Source organism: Pseudopodoces humilis, chromosome 6, assembly GCF_049639895.1.
Source record: "Pseudopodoces humilis isolate 2021_Gansu_Grassland_sample_001 chromosome 6, ASM4963989v1, whole genome shotgun sequence".
NCBI classification, from domain to species: domain Eukaryota; kingdom Metazoa; phylum Chordata; class Aves; order Passeriformes; family Paridae; genus Pseudopodoces; species Pseudopodoces humilis.
In genome coordinates this window covers 28,119,473-28,142,985 of record NC_142205.1, presented here as the reverse complement: position 1 = coordinate 28,142,985, position 23,513 = coordinate 28,119,473, and the positions used below count along the sequence as shown (strand labels likewise).

At 34.2% G+C, this 23,513-nt stretch overlaps 1 protein-coding gene across 1 annotated transcript in view; it reads left to right on the top strand.

Moving 5' to 3' along the window:
• The window catches only part of SGCZ (sarcoglycan zeta), a 396,272-nt gene that overhangs the window by 357,298 nt on the left and 15,461 nt on the right, over nt 1-23,513 (top strand). The window contains 1 exon segment of the mRNA XM_088056576.1: nt 13,468-13,540. Coding sequence (XP_087912702.1) covers nt 13,468-13,540 — 73 coding nt within the window.

Genomic DNA, 23,513 nt, shown 5'->3' with positions numbered 1-23,513 from the left:
CATGGTGAGATTATACAAGCATTTGTCATCACATACATCATACTTTACAAACTTATATGAATTGACTTTAAATTTAGGTGGAAAGTAGCAGAAAGCCTCACATGATGGTACTGAGTCCATGGCAGTCACAGTTTGATACAAAACCTTACTCAGAGGAGAAGTTAACTTGCACCAGTAACATCTTGGACTTCACTGTTTTCCCTAAATCTGTTTGTAAAGCAGGTATGCAGGCAAAGCTGTGAAAAACATAGATTCCAATAATGTCTGCTCTGCAATACATCTCAAATCTTATTCATAGCAGACTCCTATAAGCTAGGAATAATTTTGCACACAGGAAGCAACTCCAGAAAAAAAATTATTTCAACCAAAAAAACATGGCCTGAAGCTTTCAGTGTACATTGTGAATTTAAATTTCTATCCTCATTGTGGCTAATGATGAGTTTAAATTTCACAGTGTCTGACAGCATTAAATTCAGCACACCAAGACACAGACATAATAAGCCATCATTCTGGCTGTAGAAAAATATCATCTATATATATAGGACTTTGTGTTTGAATTGTGTATAACAGTGTGGCTTTGCTCTAGGTTCAGAAAGTATGTATGTATGTGTATGAAGTTTAAGAAGTATAGATAGAAATGCTTAAAAATTCAGAATAGATAATGTAAGTGCCAGAAGTAAGAGTGGTAAAAATCAACACATGTTCTATGAAGGACATGAAATTATCTGTGATAAAAATTATCTCACAAAAACAGAATGAAGAAAAAAACCTCAATATCCATGCAGAAATGGATGCATCTGAAAGCTATATAACTGCTCTGAGATTAAAAATAAATTATTATTTATATTTCATTGGTCTAGAAGAAAGTGCAAATAACCTATGTAGTAATGTTGGCCAGCAAACCAGAAAAATGAAACATATTAGGCTTTTGATAAGGAAAAATAATCATCTAATGCATAGGGCCTAGTGACAACATCTTGGGATATTCTTGTTTCTTTTAACTTCAAAACACTTTTAACTACAGAGACAGGCATCCATTTAAAAAAAAAAAAGAAAATATCAAGATTGTACAAAAGATATACAGATTGTAAGGATGACACAGTGTTGAAAAAGTAATATGAGAAGTGTTGCTGGTCAGTGGGGAAGAACTGAGAATGTGAAGGTGAAAATAAATCTTAAAATTATTTCAAATGAAAACATCCCCTGCTCCAAAGTTATAGGGAAATACAATAGCAAAACAAAATCAAATTGACTTCTAGGGGTCAATTTTCAAATCTCAAAGAAATCTTAGGTAATACTTCATGGTATCCCCTGGAAAAGAGTTAGAAATCATTTTGATCAGAGGTCAAGAGCATCATGTGAAACAGGAAAGTCAAATATGAGTCTAGAATGTGTAAACAGGAGCAGGTCCTGCAGATCTTCTCACGTATTCCACACTGGCAAGGTCCCCTTCAAACAGTTCAGTCCTCTTTGGTGTAGCATTGTTCAGTAAACATCTGGGTAGAATCTGATTAGTTGTCCAGAAGAATTATTTCTGAGGAAGAGAGAAGTTGGTGCTGCATAGCTTGGAGAAAAAATCTTAAAGAGAATTTCATATCAGTCTTGAGGCCCTGAGAAAAAAAAGCTGTTGAAAAACAAGGAATTCTATCTATCAGTTAGAAACCCAAACCCCAAAGTAACACCCCAAACCCCAAAGTAACACCCAAACAAAAGAAACAAAAAAAAAAAAAACCCAACCAACAAAAAAAAAAACCCAAAAGCCCCACAAAACTCCTCACACAAACTAATCAACAAAAAGTACACAAATCTTTTAAATTAAAAATATAGGAACAGGGAAATAGTTTGGCTGTAGGGAATGTAGAATTTGCTTCATTTTTTACTTTGGAGCTAATTATATATCTATTGAAGATGCACTGGTTGGTCTTGATTTGGTTTTGAACTTAATGAACACAGAGCTGAATAAGCCTTAGCAGAGTTCAAACATTTCCTTTTTATGTCTAGTCACAAGTCATCTAATATAAATTCAATAATTTTTTTCTTTCTAATCTTAGTTCTTAGTAACATATTAGATAAATTCCTCTTCATTGTAGTTTTATTTATATTATTTAAGGGTTTTTTTAAGCTATAACACGTTGGTTAGAATGAAATATGGGTAGCATGACCAAAACACTAGACATTTGCACCTAGGTTAATTGCTTTTGGCATGTATTGTCAACTTCACTTTTGACTAAAATTTGTACAGTGAGGGGAAGATGAGAAAGCTGCATAAATAATCACACTTTGCTCCAAGAAGGGATAGAATGAATGAGCTTAGCAATGTAAAGCAGAGGAAGGGTCCTCTCTTTTCAGAAACTCATCATACTGTAGCTGGTAGCCCACACTAAAACTACATGTCCATGCTTCCTGATGTTGTAACATTCATCGTTAAACTGAACTGAATATGAGTAGCATAAATTTTACTTGTTTATTAAATGAAGAGCACTTGTACTGATCCTGACAACAATACCAGTAATGGCTACAGTGGGGTATGATTATCTACCTCTTCCTACTTAGAAAGCATTAGAATTCAGTTTTATGGTAGCTGCTCTTTAGTGCATATCTTGGCTTTCATTGAAGCTATCAGATTTGTAAAATATTTGAACCTTATTTTGTGAATATGCTAGAAAAACAGTACTAGAAAGTAGATTTGAGTATGCATAGACACACATGCACAGTCATGTACAGACAAATACCTTCCAGTCCTTGCAGGCAGTCTTATCACTTTACAAATGCCAAAGTGCTCAAGTAGAGACCTTTTCCTTAAGTATCATCATTCTAAACCAATTCAATTCATAAAGTGTAATAGAAATGACAGCAAATACTATAGGTTGCACTACTTACAGTGTAATGGGGTATTTTTCTGTCCTTTGTCTACATCACTGTCTGCAAAGTGTCTTTTGCTGGTCAGAGGTCTAGATAACTGCAGCATGGAAAATCTTTTAAAAGTACTTGGATATCATGCTATGATCCCAGATGGTTCCAAGTTCAACAAAGCAAGATACTGTAAGTAGCCAAATTCTAAGTTCACTTGAAAAATTCCTGTCCCAATTTATGGTTGAAAGCATGAGGTGAGATTGGTAGTTGCATCTGAAAGACTTTTCTCATCAAACACCAAAGGGAGATAGCTTTTTAAAAAGTATTTATTTTTGTATCAAGCAAGCCAGTTGTATTATTTTTGGTATTTTTAACCTAGCAGCATTACCAAATGATGGACTACTTTTTAAATCTATTTTTACACTCTCCGTGTAGAGCAGAGAAAATGCAATAGATAAAGCATACTGTGTAGAAAGAGTACCTATCAACAAGTTTGTTTCATATTTTAGCTGTCAGAACTGTTTTCAGGCTTTTTATATTTGGAATTTTTTTTTCTTGTCACTGTCATTCTTGGCCTTTCCTCCCTGGCTTATATTTAGATTTACAATAAAAGAAAAAGACAATTAGAATTTCTGAATTTGAAGTTTTAATGAAAACACTCATTTTTATTCTTCTTGACAGCAAATCTAACAGTAACTCAGAACAATTTCATTTAGACAAAAAATTAATGTAAAAAAATTATATAGATACTAAAGGGAATTTTAATGTAAAACAAGAAAAGGAGCAGAGGGAGTATCCTGCTGAAAAGAAACAAAATATATTACTTATGGGGACGTCTAGAGACCAGACAGAGACTGAAGGACAAGAAAGATTAAATCTAAAAGAAGTATATATACCCCTTTGGAAGGTTTAGGAATAAAAGAATAGAGGTTTTCCCAGTCACGTTCTCTTCAGTGTAAGCTAAAAGGAGGGAGTGGTAACCATTGTGGTGGTTTATTAAGTGCATAATATAGAGAAATACCTCTTAGAGTTGATCTGAAGAAAACAAAAAATAAAAAAGATTTTCTTAACCTGTCTCTGAAACTAGTGAGGGCTTTTGTTGATAGTTGGACAAAGAAAATATATTTTCTTTCTGTGTTTTTAACTGAAAAAATGATAAAGCAAAATAAGTAATTTCATTATGACTGCAAAATCATATGACATTCTGTTCCTTAGGCATGGCTGTCCTGGTGCCCAGGATTCAGTTTTCTATTCTGAACATAATGTACTTTAAGAGGATGTGAATAACAGGTTTCTGTGGCAGCTGACCACACCGAATTTTCATGCAGCAGTAAAGCCTGCTTAGCAAGTTTTAGCTAGACATGCCTTGGTATGTAGCAAGGCAGTGGAAAGCGCTTAAATCTTAAAAGTCTGAGTTTATGATAGGTATGTGAAAGGTGAATTTATGATAGCTGTAATGCAGCAGTGATGAGAGTGTGATTTTTTGGTCTCTCCTGACTCACAAAGAGTAAAAGAGCAGAGACCAGACGAAGGTTTTGCCACAAGACTCACAGCAGAGCTGGACTGTTGCAAGATTTGCCAAGTAATCTGAATTGTGGTCGTACTCTGAGTCCTGGATACTGCTCCTTGGTGATACAGAGGGAACTATTGAGACTGGCACTGATAAATTACCCTGTGACCAGCTCAGTCCCATCTTGAAAATGGAGTGGTAGATCTAGCAGTAAATTACTGCCATAAACCCTCCTCCTACAGCATCTGCAAGGTATATGGCACATCTCTTGTGGTTCTTGCCTGAAAAAAAAAATCCGAGTCTTTGGCAAAAGATGCATATTTCAGCCAACTTTCCCATATTACACTATGCTTTAGTATCTTGTCCTTTCGTGCTGGAAGGGCTGCCTTTCCTCTGGTTAGTACACATAACAAATAGGCACGTGTTTCCTAACACAGCCATTGGTGCTTTACAGTCACTGCAGTTAATTGGCTTAAATACATCTGCTTACATTTTGCTGCTAAATTAAAAGCATTGCTTCGTGGCCATACAGACTTGAAGGTGAGAATATTAAGTGACAAAATTACTGTTCCACATTCGCACTTCTGCTCACAGCTGCAGAATTTCCATTTAAAGCTGCAATAAAAACTTACCTAATTCCAGGTTTGAATGTGCTTTATTCATCTGTGTTAGAGAGAAAACCAGAACATTAATAAAGAGCACGAATAGGAACTCATAATAGGTTATAATCACTAGTGCTAACATTATATAGAAACCTTTTAACAACCTTGTAAGGAACTAATATCATAGCTTCATTTAATTTCTCATATCTGAAAAATAAAGACTTTCAATAATTTGAGTTGCTAGTATTTTTGTTAAATTTTGGTCTAATAGGCACCAAAATGTGTTATATCCACATATCCCTGTTTTGCTGTTGTAGAAATACACGTGAAGATTTGTCACATATTTTAATTTTTGTATTTATTTAGAAGTATTTGGAAGCATTTGAAAAACTTTTTAAATACATACTATTTACTTGCATTTGGTGAACTTCTACAGGGTACACAAATGCACGTATCTAAGTATCTGATTATAATTTATCAATGCCATGCTAATTCCAATACTGTTAAAATTCTATAGTACAGCTATTTAAAAAAATCTGGATAATTGTCTTGCTGCTTTATGGTCTCCTTAGCATAAATAAAACAATTTAATAAAATATATGAATGCAACAGTAATTATCACATACTCATAACAATTCTTCAGTCATGGAAAACAAAACAGAAATAAATATACATTTCCATATGGCACAGAGAGGTTGCCTTTAAAAGGGAAAATATGGTACCCTATGAAGCAGTTAAAATGCTAAAGGTAAGAAACTTAGATGACTTCTGATGTTGTTAAAGTGACATTTCCAAACAAGGTTTTCCCAGTTTAGATAAAATTCAGATCATCAACTGCTGATTAGGTGTTAAAAGCAAAATTTCAAGGTGGTTGGGTTGTTTGCATTGTTGCTCTAGTCTCAGTCCATTATTGTTAGTAACTAACCTCTAGAGAGGTTTCTCTAGAAACCAATTCTCCAGTTTCTCCATTTTGGCAACAAATAAAATATAGGTAATCCATTTTCCTAATTTAGACAGCTAATGTGATGGCTAGACTTAATGGACAAATTCCTCATTAATTCCTCTGAGCCTTTAACTTTCCAAAATCAAACAATTTATTTATGGAATGTCATCACTGAAGAGAAAATGCCCTTTACTTTTAACAAAAGCTAATCATAAATGATTTCATTTTAGAGCTTTTAGAAGCAGATTCATCCTTGCCTGTATCAAAAATAGTGTGGCCAACAGTACCACAGCAGTGATTATCATCTGTACACAGCACTGGTGAAGGCCACACCTCGAGTCCTGTGTCCAGTTCAGGGCCCCTCACTTCAAAAAGACATTGAGGTGCTGGAGCATGTCCAGAGAAGGGCAGTGGAGCTGGTGCAGGGTCTGGAGAGTGAGTACTGTGAGGAGCAGCTGAGAGATCTGGGATTGTTTAGCCAGAAGAAAAGGAGGCTTGGGAAAGACCTCATCATTCTCTACAACTTTCTGAAAGTAGATGGGTCGGTGTCTTCTCACCAGTGACTAGTAACAGGACAAGAGGAAATGTTCTCAAGTTACACCAGGGAGGTTCAGGTTGGACATTAGGAAGAATTTGTGCACTGACAGGGTGTTCAAGCATTGCAATGGGCTGCTCAGGGAACAGATGGTGTCACCATCCCTGGAAGTGTTTAAGAAATGATTGGACATGACAATTAGTGCTGTGGTTAATTGTCAAAGTGGCGATCAGTTAAGGGCTGGGATGGATTATCTTGAAGGCCTTTTCCAACCTTAATGATTCTATGAAATTGGGTAGACATTCCTGGCTAGCTTTTGTGGGTGGGCAGGTGTATTTTGCAGAAAGCTTAAAATGGGAAATTATTGCTATTTGTTCTTGGAACTGTGTAAGAAACAATTTTCTCATTCTCCTACTTTGGATACTATATCCTACTTGGGATATCCAAGTTTATGTAGCATTTCTTTACATTCCAGGTGAGTCCCCTGGTTATGAAGCTATTAACTATGGATTGAAAGTCTTCTTATTCATTGATTCATTCATTTTTCATCAGAGAAACAATTCTGCTTTGAAACTCATTAATTATTCATTAGAGCATAAGCCTGAGTGTTCCAAAATCTAGGGTTATCAACTAGAACAAAGTGAAAATGCGATCTTCTTTACTTATTAAATATGAAAATAATTGTATTAAAGTGCTATCTTTTGAATGTAGACAGGGACACTTTTTGTGTCTGATGAACTCTGATGAACCCAAAATCATTTGCACAATTTTCAGAAAAGTGCAAATCCAGATTATGATTTGTATGAAAAGATGATGAATTTTAATGGGGAGGGGGGTATTAGAAATTATTTACTGTGAAATCTCAATATAAGCTTTAAGTCTATTCATATATCTATCTGTTGTAAAGTTTCAAGGAGACTGGATCAATTCAAGCAGAAAATGATTATATTTCATCATTTTTATTGTCATGTGTATCTCTGTCTGCCATACGTAATAGGGGGAAAAAATAAAAGATATTGCAGATATTATAATGTTTTTAAAACCTCTTTTCTCTAAACCCCTTATATATATTTCAAGTTCATTCATGTTTTGGGGAACTATTCAGATTTAATGTGACTTTGCAGCAGTTTCATTTACATATATTGGCTTTTTCATCTCAGAGGGAGCATTTAGAATAACCACTTCCAATTATTAATTGAATTATGTTACTTCTATTCTCAGTCCAGATTTTATTCAAATAGATTTACTTTTTCTGAAAAGTAAATCAAGGAGTGGCCAAACATAGCTTTTGGATGTGAACCTTCAAACAATTTCATGGCTAAGAAACTGAACAGATAGGCACAATCCAGTTTCATTCACATTGCAAGACAAGAGGTGTCTCAACTGCCCACCGTTAGGACACGTTAGGTGTTTCAAATGTTTGTATTTAATTAGTTGAGATACTATTTAAGAAGATAAATACTGACTGTTGTGATTTTGCTAGTGTTTCCTGGAGCTGCCATTTGCTTTGGTCAAAATTTAGCTCACTGAAGATGCTGAATTTATTGGGGAACTTGTTGCTTCTTATTTAAATGAAAGGCTTAGCAGAAGTCTTGCTTTAGTAAGACTACCAGACAGAAAATATGCATCACAAATTAGTCATATTTAAGGGCTTTGAGAAATAAATCTAAATCACTCCCTTTAGAATTTACTTTTTAATGACAGCTTGCCTCTGAAGATTTCAATGCATATGCTTTAGTTTAGAAGTAAATTACTGCATCTAGTCAGGCTGTACTACAACCTCCTACCTATAATATACCTCATATATGGCCCTATCAGTGTCATATCTTAAACCTTCATCATTTAACACTAGTCAGTTTTGCTGCTGAGGGACCCTGCAAAACCCCCTGAAAGGCCAGCAATCATGTCAATCATGTTTTCAGAAAATAACTTACTTTCTTTCATTTTAGTCGTGTATACATCCATAGCAAAAATCCAGTTGAATCTTACTTTTTAATACAAGTACCTAGCTAAATTGCGCTTCAAGTAACTTAAAAAATTGGAAGTCTTGAAGAGATGCACAACCAACATGAAGGCCAGAAGCTGCATTCCTATTCATCCCAAAATAAGCTATAATAACTGGACTTTTACAAAAGAAGGAACAAACTTTTTATGTCACCTTTTAATGATCATTGGTTTGCACAGTTGAGTATTTCTGGGGTGTTTTGCAGTCTGGCAGTGATTGGCTCTTCCAAGGTCTTATTGTTAAGCAACAGCTTTTGAAGTTCTCAAAAACCCTTTCAAATTTTATCTAAAATTATGATAAAAGAATTAAGAATTTTATTTTTTATTGCAAATAAATTTTTTAGAACATAAAGGTTCCAAATGTAAAACACATAGCCTGTGTTTTTAATGTCTCTTCATGGTAATGAAATTTTGGTTATCTATCCCTCTTTGTGAAATCTGTCAGTGCTTTAACTAAACTAATTAATGTGCAACAAATAAAATTGCAAGCTTCAAAAATACTAAATATTGTACAGAACCTTCTTTAAGGTCTGTAACTCAGTGGAGAAATTGTCATCCCAATCTAGTACTTGCATAATCTCGGTAATTGATACTTGATGTTTCTGAAAAACCTCGTGAAAGATCAAGGTGGTAACACTGAACTGTGTCTGTGATGCTGCGGTGGCATGTAGTATGTACACATCAAAATGGTTGACAATTCCATTGTCAGGTGATTTACTTACATGAATCAAATGAAGGAGTGGGATAATGGAATATGTGGGTCATTTTCCACAGCAAAAAACTTCATTAGTTTATAGATCTTGCCTTATCAAGTCTTTAGCCAGCATTCTTAAAACAAAACAAAACAAAAAACACACTCCAACAAGCTCCCCCAAAAAACTAACCCAAAAGTAAAAAAATAAACCCAGCTCGGCCTTTTCACCCTAGTCACTTACAAAGGCACTGAAAGGTACCATTTTCTTATGTAAACTGACTACTGAGAAAGTATGAAAGGATTATTTGCTGATTGACTAAACCTAAAAACTTCCTCAGCATGAATACACATAAGCAAATATAATCCAGAATCAAATGCCAATGTTGCACTTCCATTTTTTTTCTGATACTTGTCATTTCCCAAAGGCTGGATTTCAGAAACCAGTATGTTGAGCAGAAATTAGTAGTTTGCATGTGTCCTTCTGAATTCTGAATGTTCCATTTCAGCAGGAACGTGTGACTGCTTTTGTTTGTAGCAAAAGGGTGATTTTTATTTGCTCTGTGTCGAAAAAGTTTCTTAAAGGTCTGGTGTTTATAAATCAGCTATGCATAAAGAGGTTTCTCTGTCAATGCAGAATTGGACTTTTGGCCTTTTACTGACTTGTGCTGTTTACTGAGTTTTCTCCAGCAACCTCTATAACAACTCGTATTCTTTGATCTGTAATTTCACTGCACAGATGCTTCTTTCTCAGTGAAGTTTTACTTAACTAATTCTCTTCAACTGGAAGCTGAAGATGTGAGTAATTTTGTTCAGTTACACTCACAGGTTTGATTTTAGATCCTTTGCACCTACTCCGTGGCCTTCTGATTTTATTTCTTCTAAAAGGATCACTTTTTATAGTTATCCATTCTAACTCATGTTCCTTTGAATTCAGTTCCTAACTACTTCCTTTTGAGCTGCACTTGAAAGGGCCTTAAGGTTCAAGCCTTTTCTTTTTTTAATCCTTTTTGTATTCATTCATCTCTCACTAGAATTTCACTCCTCTCAAAGTAGGTCTTGGCTATGATTCTGTAAGTCTGGGAATACAGTTATTAGAACATCCTCTTATTTCTGTAAAAAATAAGTATTTTAACATTTTAACATTAAATACCTAAAGGATATTGCTTTCATTTAGAAATTAATGCTATGTACTTTGAATTTGGTTTTATAGTTCTATTTATTTAGTTATATCATTAGAAGGTACGTTCATAGTCACATTTCTTAAGAATACTTAAGGGTTCCAAATTCCCATCAAACTACTACAGATTTGCATATAGTAAATTGAAAAAAAAATGGATAATATAGTTTTTCTTCTGTATTTTTTAGTAATACTGATCATTTTCTTTTTTCTTGGTCCTGCTGTTTAACTGCTGGAAACAGATCAGTAAATTCCAGTTGGCTGATCTTTTTCACCTTTCTTACTAAGACCAAGATAATTGAAAGTGTCTGCTTTTATTCCACTATGTAATAAAGGGAATTGAAGATATTCTGGAACTTGTTGAAAGGTATTTTTTTAAAAGGAGCAAGTATTTACCACAAGAACTGCTATACTTCTGCTTTTGACACTGTATGAGAAGAAAAAAACATTAAGATTGCATTTTCAAATAGCAAAAAAGTGTATATTTGGTTTGGTTTTAGCTATATTTTATTTAATTATATCAGTTTGTCTTTAATTCTACCTGCCTGGATTTCCAGCCTGCTTGAAAAACTTGGTCTTTCAAATTTCTGTTTTCTTAGGGAAGAAATTCCCTGTCTTTTCCAAAGAAATGATGCTTAAAGTGAGGAAATACTAAAGCTGGGTTATAACCAGCTTCATTTAAATATTATTATCATTCTTTGCCTGATATTACCTTTGGCACTTCTGATTATGTCAGACTCATACTACAGCAAATTTTGTGCATCTTTGCATTGATAATGCTCTTTCAAATATTACAGGCATGGTCTTCTTGTAAGTGAAGTCTGGTAACTCTGCCTTCTGCCCACTTATTTACATCTTCATAATAGATTGCCACCTTCAAAAATATAAAGGGGCCTTGGTGTTGAAAGTATTTCATTTTACTAATGAAAAATATGAATAGAATCTAGAATCACACTCTGATTTTGGATATTCAGCTCCCAGAGAGTGACAGAAGGCCTGGCTATACAGACATGCTATTCCAGTCTTTTAAAGGAAAGATAATCTCAGTCATTGCCAGATTTAAAAGGCAGGTTCTGCACAGCACATTTAGGAATAATACTAGGAAAAAAGAGATTCTAGCTTTCTTCCTTCTGTGGTTTTCCATAACACTCAGCAAAGATTGAAAATAGAAAGTGGATTTTGTTGAGGTATTTTTGTGAGATGTTCAAAGCAGCAGTTTTAATAAAGTTGTTTTCAGTGTTCTTTGCCAGAATATTTGTGAAGGTTATAGATCCCTGTAGATAAAAAACTAGGATTTTAAATCATTACTCTTCTCTTCCTGTCTTCATACTAGAAAAGCACTTTACAATGAAGATTTTGGGGGTTGGGTGGGTTTGGGTTTTTTTTGGTTGGGTGGTTGTTTTTGGTTTTTGTTTTTCTTTTAATAAAGATAGAGTTTGGAAAATTATTACCAGATTGAAGTTTGCTTATATTGTTGGGTTTTTTGGTCTCTTGCTCAGGTTATTTTCCCTTTAACATTAAAATAATGTTACCAATTTGACATTTTTAACCTCATTGTGCTTTCAAATCCCGGTAAGGGTTTGAAACTAAGTATCATTAGTTAACTGTAAAAGTATCTAATAGTTATCTTTGACATCCAGAGTTTCTGAAAAAGTTTACAAAATATTTAAACATTTTTTTTAAATTGGAAGTACTTTACTGTCTTTAAAATATTGTAGCAATTAGAATGTGCCTATGTTCTGTTGAGCACTTCTTGCAGAGCTACTGAGATATTGTAGGTATATTTTTAGGTTTGCTCAGAATTCAAGTCTCAGTACAAAAGAATCCTTCTGCTATTGAAATACAGCAATTAATTCAAGAATATTTTGTAATGAGCTATAGTTATCCCAGACAGTTTCTTTGATCTTATTTTGATAGAAGGTAAATGCATTACCTGTTTTACACATTTTTATTGAGTTCTTTCACCTTAGCTGGAGGTTCTCCGTTGGAAAGACTTTCACTACCTAGTTCTAGGTTATTTGCCTTCCAGAATGCCCAGTAAACCATCTTGAGAGAAGGAAAGTAAAATTTATGTAAGTGGATGACAAAAACAATGATATTGGATAAATCAGTAAACAAGGATAGGCATGATAATAGTTCAGCAAGTGAAGAAAAGGAGGTAAACTTCAAATGCCTAAGAACCTGCAGAGGCTATTTCTATCTATTGAATGTAAAGTGAGTGGTATAAATAACTTTTATGTGTTCATTCCTTAGAGGGGAGAGGTAAGAGAAATGCTGATTTTATAGTATTGTTCCCTACATATAAATTTCTCGAGTTTTCTGTTATTTTAACAAAGATCCTTATTACTTTTTGCCTTTTTTCCCCTCCATCAAGAAACTTATTTAAAATTGATTAAAGGATTCTCTTTTTTTCAAGTAACTTCAGAGAATGCTTACTAGAGTTCTATTTTTTTTAATTGAAGAGGAGTTTCTCAATGAAAAATCTTGGTCATCAAATGAAAACTCTGGAATTAACATATTCAGCTTGGACCTAGTAATATAAATCAAAATTCAATTCAGATTTTGAAAATTGTTACCCATTTTCTTTTCCTAGATTTTAAATGCCCAGTGGGAGATACCTTAGTGTCCACTACTACACAACCCAAAGCACAGAATAAAATCTTTCAATAAGATCTGATGGAAAGAAACTCTGAAACTGTCAGATACCTAGATTGAGCCAGCAACTTCAGGCAAGAGATAGTTATGTCAAAACTTCTAAAAGCTTGGCATCTCAACTTAAGTATGCAAAATAACCAGAATGTAAACTGTACCAGATATTTCTCTACTGTTTTTTTGCCACACAAATCTACGATATTGTTTCCATTCTCTGTAAAATGTAGAGATATGCATTCAGGCAAACCATTGCTAAAAAATTTGGATCTGTAGATGTTTCAGATTTGTATGTGAAAAAGCAGAAGTCCAGAATTTCATAGGATGTTGGTCCACATTTTGATATAGAAAGAAAAATGTAAATATGAAGTAACATTTATAGTTATTAATAAAGGATTTAATCAGACATTTTTTCTTAATAGTGTCAATTTGTGGTCATATATTTCAATGTGTTTTTATTTTCCGAAGTAATTGTACTGTATTTTATTTATGTATTTTAGGCACGGAAGGGGCAGTGTTTGGGCACTCTGTGGAGACACCCCATATCAGAGCAGAACCTTCCCAAGACCTCAAGTAGGTGTTGTTCAAAAAGTTGTTTTAAAATCAAGTATTCTCCAAAAAAAAAAAAAAAAAAAGTCTGGATTAACATAAAACTATCTGTTATAGTAGTAGATATATTGCCTATTAAATGACTCATAGATATGAAAACACTGATAGACTCCAATTTCTTCTAAGCAGTCAAAGAAACCCCACAAACTCCTATCACACGAAATGTAAAATACAGTGGTTTTTATATATGATCTGCCTCCCATAGTAGAATTCTTGGGAAAGATATTTTCCCTTCGACTGGAATATTCGGGTGTTTTTAAGGTCCAGTGTGTGCAGTTTTGTTCAATAGCATCAGACCAGTTTGATTTTTTATGAGCTGTTGCAGAATATATAGGTCAAGTAAAAGTAAACAGTTCCAGATTTTCTCATTTAGCTTTTCAAAAGCGCACTTTTCAAAAATTCATTACCAAGTGAGGCTATATTTCTAAATGTAAATTTTTTCTGCACATAGTCAAAGAAGTGGAGAAATCAGTAGATAGTAAAAGATTAAGTTTCAAATTTACTAAGGAATCTGTAGAAAATAAAGCTAATAAAAAGTTTACAGTGAAAGCTTTTTTTTGAAATGCATGTATGTGCACTGCTAAGCACTAATCTGTGATTTATAATGAGAATCACAGAAAATCAGAGGTCCTTCCTTGTACTACTGCCAGCAGAACTGCTGAGAAACAGTATAGACTTTGACTCAATTCTACTGTGATTTTTAAACATTATATAACTATCTCCTTACCTGCTCAGAAGTGTTTCTGATTAATTGCTACAGAAAAGCATGGTTAAATGCTCAGCCTTACATTTGCAAAGGCATTTAGGATCATTAAGCAATAACAACATTGTAGAAATCATTTGCAGGAAGCTGTCCATGTGGACAAGTTTGACCATTGTTCGTGGAGTGTGTGAAGTGAATGATTGTGTTTGATTATTTCTACTAAACATTTTAAAGTAATGTATCACTTTGTGCTCTTCCAGAGGATCCTGCTCACTGGATTTCTGTCTTAAAAATCTCTGTCCCCTTCCATGACTCCTGCCAGTCCTTTTTGGAAAATAATTGTTGAGGCATTTATTAGTGACAATCACCAAAGTGATGTGATCTCTGATCAGAGGAAGTTCAGCAGAAATCAAAGAAACATAACAAGCTTTTTCTTTTTTCAAGGGACCAATAATTTGGGTAAGGGGCTGGAACTTGTCCCACTCAATAGAATGTGGAAACACTGCTTTCTCTACTTCTTTCTAATCATTAAATGATATCAACAGAATGAAAATGTATGGTAAAACAAATAATCCTGTGTCTTCATGATTAATTTAATTAAGGCTAAAATCACCACACGTTGCTTCTGAAATTCACACATGGGACATTCACCCCTCCAGTCTTTTGTCTTTATTCATTCCCATGATTCTTATTGTTGCTTAATGTTTTCAACTCCACTGTTACTTCAGTTCATTTTCCAAGATGGACTTAAATTAGTAAACATTTGGCATTCAGCTTTCTACCCTCTCATTAATAATGATTTTAACCCTTACCTTTTATTCAAAAAATTGAAGAAACAGACACACTTGGAGTTAGGTCAAGTAACCTTAGCTTACTTGTAAGTGATTTATTCTTAATATATTCAGTCCATATTATGTTCTGTAAGTTTTTGTACACACATTCTCCTTTATATTAGTTGGATTCCATCATATTCTTTTTAAAAGCTCTCAAGTCAATTTACCAACTTTAAAATGATGGCAATTACTATTAGGACATTTCAGTGGGCTGGTCTGAGTCCTATTACTTTTTAATGTTTTAGATTAAACTTACCCAAGGTGTCCAACTATGGCATCCTAAAACTACCTAGAGCATTTTTTCAAGTGCTGAATCCCTGTGTCTTTGGATGTTAAAACTTAATGGTAAGTAATGGGAGAGTAGAAAGTTTGCTGAATTAACATTATGCATTTTTTCATTGGACACACTTGAATGTAATTTGACAGCAAATCGCAATGCATAAATGAAAATATATTAAGAGATGAGAATTATTGTATACAGGGCAGAAAGATAATAGAATATACATTAAATCAATAATTAAAGTATGAATCACCCCTTTTTTTTCATGTTGGAATATATATATATGTCAATCAATAAACCTCGGATGTCAGACTTTTTTTCCCTTTTTCTCCAAAATAAAAAATGCTGGAAACCTATTCATAGCCTTGTATATATAAAATTATTGACTACTGAATTTTAAAAATGGAATAATGATCACCTTGATTATTCTGAATGAAACATAACTAGAAAATTTGCTCTAAGGATTTGATATCTGCAAGGATCAGAGTACTTCCTGGGATTTTAGTTTAATCTATCATGGACAGGGAGACAAAAAGATAAAGTCAGATTCACATAAGCTCCAAATACCTAAATCTTGCCTCAGACACTCTTAGTTCTATAGCCAGATTTTGAGGCCTTCACACAGAGAAGCTCCCATAAAATTTACTATTAAAAATGTGTTGTGTAAAAATAAACTTTAGTTGAGTACTTGCAGAATTCATTCCTATGTGTCCAACAATTTTGGTCACATCTTTCTCCTTTCTAGCACTTTCAAATAATAGCTAGAAAGGTTTTGCTTTCAAACAGTGCCGTTATACAATCCTTTGTAAAAGCTTTTGTGTCAAGTCCCAAAAACTAATTAAAGATGACTTTCATTAGTTGGGATAAGTAGCATAAAAGAATCATGCATTAGAATCAGAAAAATTAATTATATCTTAATAATTTAATCTTCCTGTTTCTCTCACTACTGTTTCTCACAGGAACACAGTTAGGAAAACTAAACTGCCAATATATTCCCCAAATACTGATTTTAGGCCAATAGTGCATTAAAATATGCTGCACTAATAGGCCATATCCATGCACAAAATAGACAGACAGTAGTTAAATGCAGATAACTTTGCCCTCAGTATAATCCTTAATAAGGGGATGAATTAATTTGTTGTTGTCCTCTGGAGATGACTGCAAGATCAAATTTAAAAGTTTTTTTTCTCTTCTGTGTCATGCCTTGCACACCACTATCAGTTAATCCTGCAAGCTAGTGCTGGGAATAATGAGATGAAAATTGATCAAGTGGCAAGGCACCATGCAAGATAGTTGGATTCTACTTTACTTCTAATAAGAATTAAAAATATTCCTATCTTACACAGGCGGTCTGGTTCACTCAGAGTTGTCTAATGTTTTGTAAGAGACACCTTTTGTGACATTTAAGAGGTGGTTTTCTAATAGGTCAAAGTATATATTTTGTAAAAGCCTGGAGCCAGAGAACACATCAGAAATTTTGACCTTAACTTGTTGGTTATCTGAGCAGGTTGAGAGTGACAAAATCACCATGACTCTGTTCATCTATTTTTAGCCAGAAATCGAATATTAAATAAAACCTCATCAAAAGGTAGAAGATGCAGCAGAGTATAAAAACCCATCTCCCTTCCTAAGCTGTTTTAATGATGTCACATTCTAGTTACTCTTAGCACCCTTTCTTAATATAATTGAAATTAATTATTTTTTTTTTCATATTTTGTGTTATTTCATTGTTTGGACATGTATATTGACAGAATTTTTTTTGCTTAGTCTTACCACTAGATGTTGAAAATACGACTTTTTAACATACATGTTCATACAAAAATAAGTATGGGTATAATAAAATTCAAAAAATTTCCAAAAGTTAAGCTTCCCTTTTTAAATATACATGTGATCTTCTCTTTTTAAATATACATTATATACATTTTTATTTATATATGTAATTTTAAAAATATGGAAGTAAACAGAGAAGAAAGCCAATAATGAAAGTTTATTGCTATGCAGACAGGACAGAGTAGAAACAAAAGGTAGCTGGGTATGGCTCTTAAACTGAAAGAATAATTTACTGTAGTTTTTAGTGGTGATAATTATATTTGATATTGGAAAGGGAAAAGGCTATAATAGGAACCACAATATGAAGGATAAAAATATTGCTATCATGAGAGATAGAAAAATCCATTGAGTTTAATATGGTAATTTAGGATACAGGAGCCTCCTTTTCTCCAGGCTAAACTACCCCAGCTCCCTCAGCCACTCCTGTGTCTTACACTGTGGACCCTTACCCAGCTCCACTGCCCTTCCCTGCACTTACTGTAGCACCTCAATATATTTATTGCAGTGAGGAGCCCAGAACTGGACACAGGATTTGAGGTGCAGCCTCCCCAGTACCGAGTACAGGAGGACAATCCCTGCCCTGCTCCTGCTGGCCACACTATTGCTGACACAGGCCAGGTGCCATTGGCCTTCTTGGCCACCTGGGCACTGCTGGCTCATGTTCAGCTGCTGTCACCAGCACCCCCAGGTCCTTCTCTGCTGGGCTCATGATTATGTTTGCTTTATGATTATGCCATGCCATGGCTTCAGGAACCCACAGATGGGCTCCAAGCACAGCTGTCTCAGCCTACACAGGGTTATGAGAGTAAATATATTACCCTATAAATCTCATCTGAAAACCCATATAAAGCTTGTAGCACTAGAAAGCATTTTCACAGTGCTGAGTTAATGAAAGACATGGCAACTTTACACTGTGGTTGTTGTGAAGGCAGCTGAGGATATTTGCTTACGTGAAGCTCAGTCATGTCTAATGTCAGGCAAAAGCAGTGAGTGCTCAGAGTGCCAGAGGGGGATGTTGAAGGTTTCAGTAGGTGCCCTCCTGTGTGCCTGAGGCTCCTGCAAGACTTGTTTCAGCTCTGGTTGCCTTTACAGTGCTTTCAGATCCAAGCTGCTACTTAATTAATTCTGATTTCACATGGGTCTGGCCTAGGACTAGGCACAACAACCCACAATTTGTTCAAGCTTTTCATTTTCACAGATACTGCAGGTAGAAGTGTTTCACTGTCTTTTGAAATGGAAGTTGAGCAACAGTCCTCCATACCCAGGAGATATTAGATACCAGAACTCATTTCTGACATGCTTTGAACTCTAAATACAGTCTTGTTTCACCATACCACCATTCCTGCATTTTCCTGTAGTTTTTCTGATGAAACATGATTTGATATACCACTTATATGCCATAAAAATTGAACTATATGTCATTAAGTAATGTTGCTGTAACATACATATTTTCATTTCATGTCTCTCTTTTGATTCTAAGTGAACAGGCTCACTAATGCATTACTAATAAGGGCTACTGATATTTTTTTTTTTTTTCCATTTGAGCAATCTTCAGTTTCTTTAGCCTTTCCTTATATTAAATTTGTCCACAGAGATTTTTTTCCTCACTCTAGCTGTCCTTTTCCCTTTCTGGGAGTATCTCCATTTTCAGTGATGCTGTTTTAACCACTTTCACAAGAAAAGAAGACTTCTTAAATTTGCTGTGTATCTGTCTATTCTCTCCTCTCATGTTCCTCATAGTTTGTGAAGCAGTTAGGCAGTTTCATAAAAGGCAAAAGATCTTTAGGTCTCTCTGTGTTTGCTGAAAGCCGGTGCCCATCTAGAAACAGTCTAAATTCAGCTCACAGTTGCTGTCATTTTAATTATTATATACACATGGCTTCAGAATACATGGCTTCATCTTCTGAAACATCTTGCTTCATGGTCAGGTGAAGGTTATAGCACGTGGAGTACATGCAGCAGTGTTGTGGTTGTGAGTGCAGAAGTATGGTTTGGGTTCTTACCGTAGCACCGTATCAGAGCCAGACAAAGGATCTGGAGCCCATACAGACTGGATAAAATAACAAGGAGGCTCAGAAGTTACAGGGAGTACATGAAGTTATGAAACTATTAGTTCTGCAGTCCACCAAGCAGCTCCTATTGCTTCTATCTATAATTATACAGAGAACTGCAAAGATAGCTTTTAGCCGTAGAGAAGAATGAATGATTTTACATGTCTTATCCTGCAATTCACACTTTATCATTTGTTGTATCTCAAGATGGAATTCAGTAGAATTAAGAAAGCTATTTGACTTCTTCACATTCTACTATTCTGTTGCACTATTCAATTTTGTATTACAGAAAGTAAAAATATCTCTCTAGCTTGTTTGGACATGGCAGTTGTCCTAAAAAGTGACTGAAAGTAAACTCGCCAAACCTTTTCTGATTTTTTTTTATGATGGACTGATTTTTTTATTTTCTTCTTGGAATGTTTGAATACAATCCAAATATGGGCCATTGGAAAGTGTATTCCAAGGTCTCTGCTATGCTTAATCTGGAGAGTTTGAAGTAGACCTGTTAAAGGATCTCCAGCAGAATGATTTTCCATGAGATGCAGTTTTCTCAAAATGTGGATCAAGCCATGCCACAGTTTGCCTCAGCTGAAATATATCTGTTTATATCAGCTTAAAACCCCTTTGAGAAACAATGTAGAAAATACCATTAGACAATTACAGGTGATCTGGACTGTTACTTCCTAATCACAAGAAGCTAATGGTTTTCAAAACTAAGACTTTTCAGACTCCCCCAGGCACTTTATCTTCAGATCTAACTCTTGACAAGCACTTGAGCATTTTCTGTGGGCATGTTGCTTCAATCTCTTTCTGACAAGACAGATTTCTATTTTAAGGAAATATATTCTGAAAGACAACTCAGGTAATGGAGCTATTTCTGTAAAGAAAATAAACTTCATGTAGGAATGTTTAGCAGAAAGGCAGGGCATGTGTGGAGAGAGATTCAAGCCACAATGAAAATAAGGAAGATAATGCAAAGGGAAACATTTTGGGTAGAATGGGGTAGCTCTAAGTTGTCAGGACTATGACAAATCCTTTTCCCATACCTTTCCTTAAGCAACTGTCTTGGATTGTCTCATATCCAGAACTTTTTCTCACAGCCTGGAAGTTTTGACTTTCAAGCATGATTTGGTATTTCTCTGAGAAATAAAAGCTCATGTTCTAAACCTTACATTTCTACTAATTTTCTTGTTTTTTAAAGGTTTGAATTTTAGTTGACTTATGACTGCATGACTTTTTACTACCTGAGATGACACTTAAGTTCTTGATTTGTTTTCTTCTCAATATTACTTCTGGTTTTGATAGCTTCCTTGTCTTTAGCTATTCTGGCTATGCCTTCACCCATGCTAAGAAACAATCATACATTAAGTTCTCTTTAACCTTCCTCATATCACCTGCTTATTTAGTCAAACTCTTGTGTTAAATATTTGCTTTTTCCAGTCTTTCTTACTTTTCCTTGATGCTTCTTCACTCTTTCAATTCCTTAAACAACACTTCTGAAAAACTCCTCAATGACCTTTTGTTCCTTTTTATTCCTTCTCAGTAAGAAAAGTTGTTTTTTTTTTATTCTCAGAAGAGATCCTTCATTTTCCTATGTGGGAAGTTGTTTTTCTGATTTATCATCTATGCCAAATAACACTAAAATATTCAGTGGTTTCAAGTGTTGCTATGACAATACAAAACTATTGGATTTAAATCTGTGGCATGTACAGGGCAATTAGAACTCATCTTTGATCCCAGTGAATTTCTAGGTTAGTGAAAATTTTAGAAGTTATAAAGAGGGCATGCTGACACATGCCAAAGTAAGTGACATGCAGAGCATGGACATAACATGAAATGCTGTACTGAATGCATTTTGCTATTCTGATTTAATTCATGAAAGTTTCCTCTTTGTTTAAATTTATAATCCATGAGTTGCACAGTTGGAAAGTGGGAGAACAAAAAGGTCAATATTTACTGGTTCAGGCCAGTACTAATTTCAAAAACACTTATCTAACTCTCTGTTACGTAAAAGTTGCGTGTGTTGTCAAAAAACTAGAGACAAATCATGCCCAAGATTAAGTTTTCATGTAAATAAAAGTTTCTGATGAATATATAAGAATTTTGCTTCTTAACAAAAAAAAGCTGATGATCAGTAAACAATATTAAGAATGTTGAGGCCTTCAAATTTACCCCTTCTTTTCAATAATAATAATAATAAAAAAATCCTGAAAATATAAGTGATTTGTTAAAAGCATCAGAATACAACAAGCTTTAAGAAATATAAATATTCTGGCAATTATTCATATGCATCTTGAAGTGTGCATCTTGATACATGCAAATGTATCAAAATATTTTTAATCACATATATATATATGGTAAAATGTGCATGTATAACCTTGTAAATAGTATAAGGATGGAATGATTGAATAATAATTTTATTTTCATATGATTGCCACTGTGATGTCAAATGTAGCTATTCAGGAATCCACTGTTTGAGTAGTTACAATATCTTAATAAAAACCTCTAAAAAGGTTTTTTGTTGCCATGATCATAAAAGTCGCTGACTATTCTCTGTGTTGCAACCTGACCCAAGAAAAGGACTGAGTGGAAAGCCTAATCTTCTTTATCACCATAAGTGTTCATTGGACTCTTTTAAGGACACTTGGTCTCACTGGAGTACTCAGGAAATAATTTTCATTTAGGATCAGGACAGCCAAGTCTTCTTTTCATAATAATAGAAATTGGAAAAAATGCATATTTTGAATTGTTGAAGTTTTCTGGGAAACAACATTTTCAAAATTATTTTGAAAAAAATTCTTAATTCTAATTTGGAACAAAATCCTTTCACTCATGTGAGAGGAAGATCCTGCATTCTCTGAGGCTTTGTGGTCGAGGGTACTTGTTTACAATAAAAGAGTAGGAAGAGGAATAGAGAGATTTGGCACATCCATTTGCCTTCCTTCTCCTCTTTGCGTGTCTTACCCACCCACAGTCGCAGTCTGCCGCAACTTGACCTACGGGTAGCAAGATCAAAGGCACAATTATTTAAATCTGTGGTAATCTACTAAAGTCTTACCAAGTAAATGTGTACACTTTCCATTGGTTTTATATATGCAGTTTTTTTGGTTTTTTTTTTCCCTAGAAGGGTTCCTATACTCACTGAAAAAAACCACAACATGCTGGCAAGCCTATCATGTATAAAAAGTTAAATACTGGGAAGTGTTGATTTCTTGACCCCCAAATATAAAGATGTCAATAAAGGGGAAATGAGTACCTGTTCTACATGTGAGATCTCTAGCTGACATATCTTTAATTCACAGTTTTGAATTGAATTTGAATTCTAAACTGGTAGAGGATTATATCAGCTGTTTTAGTAAGTAGCATGGGTTAGATATATGGCTTAAATAGATACAAAGCAAATAGATACATACAAAGAGAATAAATTATTCTCTTCTGCATAGGGGAATCTTCTATTTCCTTCTATTTTAAGAAATACTTTCTGCTAGCCAACAGAAAAAAATTAACATAGATAAATTATATCTCATGTGAGTATAAGGGATATGCAGGCAATAAATCTCAAATATTGCTTAAAACCCAAAAGGAAACCTTTTATTTTTGTTCATATTTTAAATTATTTTTTTCTAATAAAATCTAGGTCAGCTTGTAAACAGAAAATACAAAATTAAGAAAAAATGTTTCTGCATTTCTGATGAGAAATATTTTAATACCTTCAAAAGAACATATTAAAGATATTTTAAGTTTCCCTTTTCTAGCAATAATTCTTTCATTATTTCAGCTCAAATTCATACAGCTTTGATCTTATGAAATTTATCTTTTTTTCACAAGTTAACCACTGATAATTAAAAAGGAAGAGTCCTTCTCTGCTGTGGATAGACCATCTTGTTTCGTCACATATAGCAAATTGACCAATTATATTATTTAAAATCTCTTTTTAAAAGCCTTTTAGTCTTCATGACAGTTTTGTGTTTTCTATCTAATAATAGCACTAGTTACCTTCTCCATCAAAGCAGATGTTTGTTTGGGAAAGAAAAATTAATTCTATGACTAGGAGTCACTCATAGTGCCACTGTGACAGGCCATCAGTAAATCTGAAAGGAAAGCAAATTCTCCATATGCTATTATAATAATACACTTTTCCTTGGAGGGATGAGCATTACAATGTGTAGTGTTACAATGAGTCTATAGTAGAGATTAAAGATACCAGAAATATGGCAAAGAAAAAATATTATAAAGAAGC